Genomic DNA, 8,836 nt, shown 5'->3' with positions numbered 1-8,836 from the left:
ATTCAAGCCCAAAACTCCATATATTTGTTTAAATCTTGAAAAGTCCTAAAATCTGCAAAAACAACATAAAACCCAAGGTAACTCCACTTTAAGTGTATAAAATGCATGCTTTATACCCTAAGATTTCACACATAAATGTGCTCATCACCTGCCTTGCTTGGAAAGTGGAGTTCCAGTTAGGGTCAAGAGGTGTTTGAAAATGTCTGGATTGAAGGTAAGACCTTCCCCATGTGTTATTTAGGGTTAGGTTGGAATTGCGAATCAACCCCTTGAGTAAAGCACCCATGTACTACAAAGAACTAGGGGGTGGTTGCTTAAGGCGGTTGATTGGGCCAATCAATCGCCCCAAGCGACCGCCATGGTCTGCTTGCGGGATTTTGCCCTAATTTGCCCCTGTCCTCTATAAATAGCAAACCCCGTCCTTTTAACTCATTATTATATTCGTGATTGCTACTGTGGACGGTTAGGAGGTAGAAAACACGTGCTGGAAGTTGAGAGAAGTGTGGACTGCGATCTGGATCCCTTCCCCCATCTGTTTTGCGAATCTGGTTGAGGTAAGTGAATCTCCTTTCATTCCATTCTCTTCCCTCATCTTTGGAATGGTGTAGATCCATCTCCCTTATGTTGGGTAACCTAATTGTGATTAGTTATATTCCCTAATCAATAATTTTGAGAAGATCCTGTACGGAAACGAATCCCTGCATTCCAATAATGGATGGATCTAATCAAGGGAGATGAATTTGGGTGTGAATCTTTTTAATTTTAGGTTACTGATTTGCACCTTTGTTATAAATTTATTAAGATTGAAATTCAGATTAAGATCATCCCAAAACCGGATTGAAATTGGATGATCAAAAGTCTGAATTTCAGATCTGGAAAACTGCCTATAACTTGGGCGATTACTTGTGGAGGTCTCTTGACCCAACCGACCTGCCCAAGCGACCAACTGGGTCTGTGAGATTTTTGTTTGCTTTGATTTGATTCATGTCTTTAATATATTCTTGTAACCCTATGTTTAGGTGTTCTCTAAGTTTGCTGAAAGTCTTGTAATTGTGGTTTGATTGCATTCTAGTAAACTTTTACATAATTATAGGTAAGGACACACTATCTTGTTTATATGCAATAACATGCTACATGATGAATCAGTTATTTCTTACCTTTTTATTGATCATGTACCTTGCTATAGCTGTATAATTCATTACAATACTGTTGAATACCTGTTGTATGTGATGTTCCAATATACTTTATCACTTTATGATATTGAACAACTATTTATATTATGATGGTGAATCATGTGGTGTAGTTGTGATGGAAAAGGTATCTTTGCTTGAGCTATTAGCGGGCTGTGGTATGGGACACATGCTGACTGATGTCTCCAACATTATCATGACTGCTGGATGACATACCTAGGGAGTCTAGAATTGCATGGATAGGTACCCTACATGCTACTACCCTTTCGGTAGGGGAATTGAAGCCGAATGACTAGTGACAATGGTGATGTGACTCTGTTTCATCCTACAATGGTAACCAGTCCATGCGGAGACTCAGTGGTCCAATGTTGATCATGCAATGGTAGGGTTGCATATATTAGGGTTGGGCTCATGGACGTCCAAGGAGCGGCCCAGGTGTCATGAGGATTCATGAAAGCATTCCGCCCCAACAATATGTGGATGACCATAGGGTTAGGGAGTGGAGTCCAACAGTGGTAGCCAGTCTGTAAGGGTTTTCATTCTTAGGTTGCGAAGGATACGGAACCGAGTTGGCTGGTGCCATAGGGGAAGTATCTAGACTTCATATAGTATGTTACCAGTATGACCTTGCATTGGATTAGAGACTCCGACATGCGCTAATACTCATGCTAATGGTCGTGGTAAAAGAGTGTTGACTCAAACTCCAGCCATTGATGTCTAATGAGGACTTAACCCCTTTATCGAGATCCCAATAACGGTAACCAGTCCGTGAGGGATCAGAGTGACTAGACCTACCCAGAGGAGGGCTGGTGTTATATCTTAAAGCATGTCAACTATGTAGAGACTTACATAGTTAGATCTTAATAACATTCACATTATTGCATATCATTCATTTCATATATGCATTGCTAATTGTGTTGACATATATATGAGAAATGTGTTATCCTTACTGAGTTCGTCAGAACTCATTCCTTTCTTTGTACGTTATATTAAACTGTACAGATGGTTACACGTCGTCAGAAACCAGAGAAGTTCCACATGGGTCGAACCTCTTATTTGAGGAGGATGTGGCACCGCCAGTGGGAGATGGAGATGTGGTCCACGAAGCCTCCTGCAGATGCTTGGAGTGCGCTTATAGCACCCATTCTTTTTAAATTAGAAGAGAATACCTTAGTTTTAGAGAAAGCTACTAGAAAGAAGATAATCTAGTTTATTTGTTTGCTTCTGCTGAACTCGATATTTCTTTTGAACTTGATTACTTTCATTTGATTCTTTATTGGAGTATTTGGACTCCTGTAATTCCTTTGATTAATTATTTGAACATGCTCTTGCTTTTGATTATCTATTTCTTGCATTGATTATTATTGATGGGTAAGATTGTGGATCCTGTGACGAGTTGCACCCATGGGTTGTCGGGCGGGTAATCGAGACCGGCGGGTGGGGTGTGACAAAATCTGGATTGCAAGGGGTCCTGCATAGTGAGCATGGGCTCCCAACCCAAGGCTGTGAAGTGCTCTCGCATCTTGAAGGGTGAAATCTCTTCCAACACCACACTATGGCCATATTCAATAAGGAGGGAGTTGAGGTAGAAGTCAAAGGCTTCCATGTTACGTCCACCAACACTGTGATTGCCATGTCCGCCACATCCACCACCACCTCATGCGGCCATGGATGACCTAGAACATAAAGAAGAGGAAAAGAAGAAGAAGAAGAAATGCTAACAATGTGAGAAGAAGATATTGTCAATAAGGATCAATGTTGGCCGCATGAAACAATGCTTCAACAACCGAGGAACAAACTTTGAGAAGAAAAAAATAAGAGATGAACAATTGACTAAGACGAAAATGCACAAAAGAGGATAAAAGAGAAACATAAAAGTAAATGGGGTGACATGGAGAAGACTTACAACTAGGTTTGAAGAAATGTTGTGTAGATGCTCCAAATGGGAAGGATTTAGCACGGTTTAAAGAGTTTGAGAAGCAAGTGCGTGTGCTAGTGGGTGAATGGAGGCTACCTTGTGTTCTAGTAGTAGGTACATTGGGGAGTCCTAGGGATAAGGCAATCAATATTGTGCCTTGGTATTGATCGCCTTGTGTTCTAGTGGTAGGTAAACCGAGGAGTCCTAGGGAACAAGGCCCGAGTTAAATGGGGAGTCTCTAGAACCCACAAACAGGGAAGATTGATAAGGTAGACCCACCCTTCCCTATATATTGTTAAAGATTGTGGGATGTAAGGACATTAAATGGAGTGTGTATTTATTCATTGAGGCACATAGATACCTACACACATGGTTCATACATGAATGGTGTTGTTGTGAGTGGTTACTTGTACGAGATACATTAAAATTGCAAATGTTGATGGATTAAGTAGGTCAAGAATGGAAGGAGCAAACCCAACCAAGGGGAAGATTTTTTTTTTTGGGGGGGGGGGGGTGTTGGTGGGGGAGACAACCAGGAGATGAGGGTGGAGGCTACAAGGTCTTTAAACATGGAATTATATTTGTTGCAATAACTGCAGCTTGTAACCAATGGTTTGGATTTTGCAATGACAGGATTCAGTTGTAAATACGTTTTTTTCATTTTACATTCAAGGGTTTATATTTTATAAAGTTACAAAATGAATCCTCTGACTTTACCTGATCTAATCCCTCATTTTGCAAGTCCTAGATTTTGTTTTCAATTCTTCAGGAATCGTCATTCTGTCATTTATCTAGTCAGAGTTTAGACCTTGGTGACTCATTTTTTTCAAGAATCGCCAAAGTCAAAGAATTCCTTTTTTTGGTTTGCAGCTCTACATTTGGTTTTTCATTTTTTAGTTAAGGTCTTTTGTGTGTGTTATTTTCCGTCATTCAAGCTGCTAATGGGGAAACTACATGGAAAACTCAGATGCAGATCATTATTGACAGCTGGAAGTGTTTATCTGATCCGCTTAGGGCTTGCATTTTCCAAAATTGCTTGGGTCAGTTGCTAAAGCTGGTCATAAACTAGCAAGATGCATATTTCTTTCTTTGTTTCTCACGTTATCCTGGGATTTTTATTTGCGGCAGCAGCTGCCTGCTGCTGCGGATGGCTAGGATTAAGCCACATAAACAAAAAGAGATCAGACGGTTAAAAACTGTAAAAGCAAAATTTGATTTTTACATTTAAAAGTTTAAAGGTTTTCAAATTTACAAAACACATCCCTTCAACTTCAAGCGTGGCTTTTCTTCACTTCTTCATTTCGTCTCTTCAACTTCAAACGTGGCTTTAAGCTCTCAATTACGCTTCTCTCTCTATATACCGGCAAAAGAAGATATGTCTTGGAAGACTCATCAATTACTCTGTCTCCTTCGCATTCACATTTCAGAGAATAACATTCTCTGTTCGCTTTCAATTTCGTCATTCTCTCTCTCGGTTTTGATTTCAGTTGTAGCTTTTGGCTCTACCGCAGCAGACGAGATAGAGAAGCAAGCTCAATACCTTCTGTCTGTTGTGGCTTGCTTTGTTTTCATCATTTCTTCTTTGTTTGCTCTGGATTTCTTCTTATAAATTTCTCCTGTTAAAACGCAAATGGAGAAGTGGAAGAAGCCGCTTCGTGAAGACAGATATTGACACGCCAAGGCAAACCCATCTTTCTCTTCGACCCTTCTTGACGACTCGGATTCTCCGCTCGTCAGAATCTCATTTTCCGATACCGGTGTCGGGAGCGGCTTGGAAGAGTTTCAAGAATTGAAGTGCGCGAAAAATAGCGTTTTTTACGAAAGTTTTGATGGAGTGCTTTCCGTCACAACGAGCACCATGTGATTGTAAGATTTTTCGCCGATTCCAGGCAACCTTTCTAGATGCAGGGATGTGTTGTGTAAATTTAAAAACCTTTAAACTTTTAAATGTAAAAATCAAATTTTGCTTCTACCGTTTTCAACCATCTGATCTCATTTTGCTTGTGTGGCTTAATCCTAGCCATCGGCCGCAAATAAAAATCCGTTTCTCACGTTATCCTGTCAGAATCTCTATTCCTGCCTATGTTCTTGATTTCGTGTTCCTTACGTACATATGGACAACCATGGTTAACCACCTAATCATTTTGTTTCAAACTGATTAACCATTTTCTTTTGGCTGGGGAAGAAAATATGCTGATACTTGTTATGAGAAAGCCATTAAATAAGATCAGGGCATCATTTCACGAACGCTATTCAAGTGTCTCATTAAATTATCGAGTGTGAAGTGCATAAACGAAAATGTCTTTAAAAATCTAAATACATCGAGCATGAAATCATCAGATAGAAGAAGAATAATAAAATGAGAAACAAAAAACCTTCGATTTTAAAGTTCTCTAGTTTTTTACGATTGAGAATGAAAACACCATTTGTTTAATTGAGAGATGGAGAGAAAGACTGAGTGAAGGGTTTCATTTTGTAAATTCAATATAAGGAAATTGGAGATAGAATATTACATATGGTTGAACTTATTACTCTGCTTTTTTAATACGGAAAATGCCGTTTGCAAGGGTCGAACCCACGACCCTCCACTGAGAAATATGTACCCTTGTATTTTCACTCTCAACCTTTAGATTCATTTTAAACACGTGATAAAATCTAGGCCTTGGACCAGCAAATAAAAATCCTTCAAAATATTGAATTCTTTTTGGAATTGGTGAGTTGATATTATGGGAGACCTATTACTAATATATGTGTCATCGGATGGGTGCGAACCTGAAGACTTTCGCATAGAAAGTTGAATTGTTAACTGCTTGACCTAGCATTGGCAAATGTAGTTTTTAATATCAACCCTTTAAAATGAGTCTTTTGATATTTTGAAGTCTCGAGTTTACCCCTTTAAAATGAGCCTTTTGATCTCAACCCTTTATTTAGCATTTTCCACGTGTTAAGGCGAAGTGAAAAAGCGGCTTCCTAAAGTGGTCCCCAAGGATGGGTCCCACGCCGCTTCATTCTCGTCTCACAGGATGATTAATCGCAATTCTGCTTGAAAGGAGTGTAGTTAAAGGTCTCTGTTTCTCCTCCAATGGTCTCCGGCTGATTGCACACGGTAGAACAGGAACTGGATTTCCATTTAGACACCTCCATAAACATCAAATGTGCTTTCCTCGGTCGATCAGTCAGTTGCTCAGGGCTCCATTTCGCTATACTAAACATCAAATCCTACGTTGCTAGCCACAGTGTCCAGCAGGTGAATCCAAATAAATTTAATGCCTCGCTTCTAGCCTTTTTATCTGGGAGTGGTATTTGATTCCACCTATTCAGGATAGATGCTGTTTTTTCTGCGTTAAGGCGGGGTTTTCTCCGAGAACCATAGGGCGTGAAAAGCAGTTTTCTGGAATCCCACCTATTCTGAGTCTTACCAAATGCGCCTCTGATGTAATTCAGACTTATACAAATGCGTCTCTGGAATACCTGGAGTCACAGTAATCGATTTTACAATTGACCTGAGTGCTTCGTTGGTTGCAGTTGGATCGTACTAGTCTTGCGCTTGCTCTATCTCTGGCTAACTTCGAATGCCATCCATGGAACCAGTTATGGGAGCTCAAGATCAAACGCAGGTGCAGCAACAACAGCCCAGGGTTGAGAAACTGAACTTGGCAGTGCAGCAGCAACTTAACCTTGAATCTGTGAAAACTCGAGCCATCGGACTCTTCAAAGCCATCTCTCGCATACTCGAAGACTTCGATGTCATTGCTCGTACGAATGCCATCCCGAAGTGGTATGTTTCTATTATCCTCTAGGGTTTCCGTTATTCACCATCATCATTTCCTTTTCTTTCTTCTTTTGGAATATTGTACATTCTTTTAGTTTTGTTGTCAGTGCAAATTAGTATCTGTTTGATAACCCACCGGAAAACGGTTTTTGGTGTTTCTTGCTTTGAGAAACAAAAAATCGGTTGAAAACTGTTTGATAAAAACTGCTCAGTTGCAGGTGATTTTTGAAACAGAAATTGAAATTTATGGAAATTGTTGCTTCAGGAAACAGTTTTGACACAACAATTGCGTCTGTTTCTCTAAGCAAAAATGGGGTGCGACTAGGTTTAAGTGATAGAGGGGGTGCGACTAGGTTTAAGTGATAGAGTTTAGAGAGAGAGAGAGAGAGATGAGAGTTTTTGCTTCCAGAAGCAAGTTTTATGAGCCTAAAAAAATATTTCTGCTTCCAGAAACAACCAGAACTGTTTCTAGTGTTTTTTTCGAAGCAAAAACACTTGGTGGGTTTTCAAACGAGCTTAATCTCTGGATGTTGGAACTCCTTTCTTGGTGTTTAGGATATTCTTCTCACTGCTCAGCGAATTGCTCTTAACTTTTCCAACCAGATCCATTATTCGGTTTATTGCTAACTTGTTGCATATATCCATCCTGTGTCATCTATTGATATGGTTTTATGTCATAATTGGTTTAAATAGGAAGATTGAAGTTCCAGGAATAGCGGCCAACATTCCAAGTACAATAATGCTTTTGTTTCTTGGATGAAACTTGTATGGTTGGAATGAAAGTGGCATCAGACAAGAGAGTATTTACTTATTTTATGCAGAGAATGGGGCTTCCCTCCAATTAACTGTATTGGATGCAGTAAAGCTAATTGGTTGCTTTTGTATTTGTATTCTATGATCAAATTGGAGACATTTGTAATCACTCATTGATAGTATGACTATTGCATGGATATGATTGCATGTTATTGCACGGGATCTAGAGGCAATTCCTCCTGACAAAGCATGATTTTTGATACAGATCTTGATAGCTTAGTCATCTATACTGTGTGGCTGTTGCTCATGTTTTACTTCATCTGTTACCATGCACAATTTGAAGCTTGTTTAACACACTTCTTCAAGGCTTTGGATTAGTGAGTATGTGTTTAGGATTTGGTATTACTTAGATGTCCTCCATTTGCTTTTCTCTGTTTTGATATTGCTTCTTGAACTTCATATTAGTAGAAAATTTTAGCTCTCTTTGCTTTAGTTTCTTGCCAAAATTCAAATAGAAAGACAGTGACTTGCTGGTATGAATGAACTTAAAAAGCATGCATCGGAACCTCATGGAGTGAGTCAATAATAGATGTGCAGAACTGCAGATAAAATGCTATTACTCATGGGATGGATATGGTCATGAAAGATGGATTTGATCTATTTTATTGAAGTACTAAATAAGATTGGTTCTTGTCATAGATAATTTGAGATTATGTGAAGATCCAATATTTCATTATTACCAAAGGAGACTCTTGTAACATGTGATTTAATTGGTGTGCATAGGCATGATATTCTGGGGCAGTTTTCTATGGTAAATCTTGAGCTTTTCAACATTGTAGAAGACATAAAGAAGGTGTCCAAGGCATTTGTAGTTCATCCAAGGAACGTAAATGCAGAGAATGCAACAAGTACGTGCTTCATCTCTTTCACATCATTGCTGCACACAAGCACCTGACTGCACATTTTAAGAAAGTCGTGGCAATGAACATGAATATTTTCTTGCTAGTCTTATAGCACCAGACAGGTGGCGTGCCTTTTTTCTTCTTCCCTTTTTTCGGTTGCTTGAAAGTTGACATTCCTTGTGGGTTTTGATCCATGTTTAGATGACCACGTCATCAATTTTCCCCTTCAGAAGAGCCTCTGTATGAGGCTGGGTTGATGCTTTTGGCTCATATGGACAAATTTGGTGCAAGTGTTTTGTGA

General features: G+C 39.4%; 1 protein-coding gene across 5 annotated transcripts in view; it reads left to right on the top strand.

Moving 5' to 3' along the window:
- The first annotated feature begins 6,146 nt into the window (after positions 1-6,146).
- Positions 6,147-8,836, top strand: part of MED8 (mediator subunit 8) — a 91,684-nt gene continuing 88,994 nt past the window's right edge. For 3 of the 5 annotated variants that reach the window (XM_089155948.1, XM_089155947.1, XM_089155945.1), the window contains exons 1-3: positions 6,147-6,355; positions 6,634-6,886; positions 8,417-8,541. In XM_089155948.1, coding sequence (XP_089012074.1) covers positions 6,681-6,886; positions 8,417-8,541 — 331 coding nt within the window. In that variant the 5' untranslated portion in view covers positions 6,147-6,355; positions 6,634-6,680. The other 2 variants (XM_089155949.1, XM_089155946.1) reach the window with 2 other exon arrangements.

Source organism: Hakea prostrata, chromosome 5 (genome assembly GCF_041222555.1).
Source record: "Hakea prostrata isolate BN-2017 chromosome 5, UWA_Hpros_2, whole genome shotgun sequence".
Taxonomy (NCBI): domain Eukaryota; kingdom Viridiplantae; phylum Streptophyta; class Magnoliopsida; order Proteales; family Proteaceae; genus Hakea; species Hakea prostrata.
The sequence above is the reverse complement of the archived record's forward strand: the minus strand, read 5'-3'. Positions and strand labels throughout refer to the sequence as shown.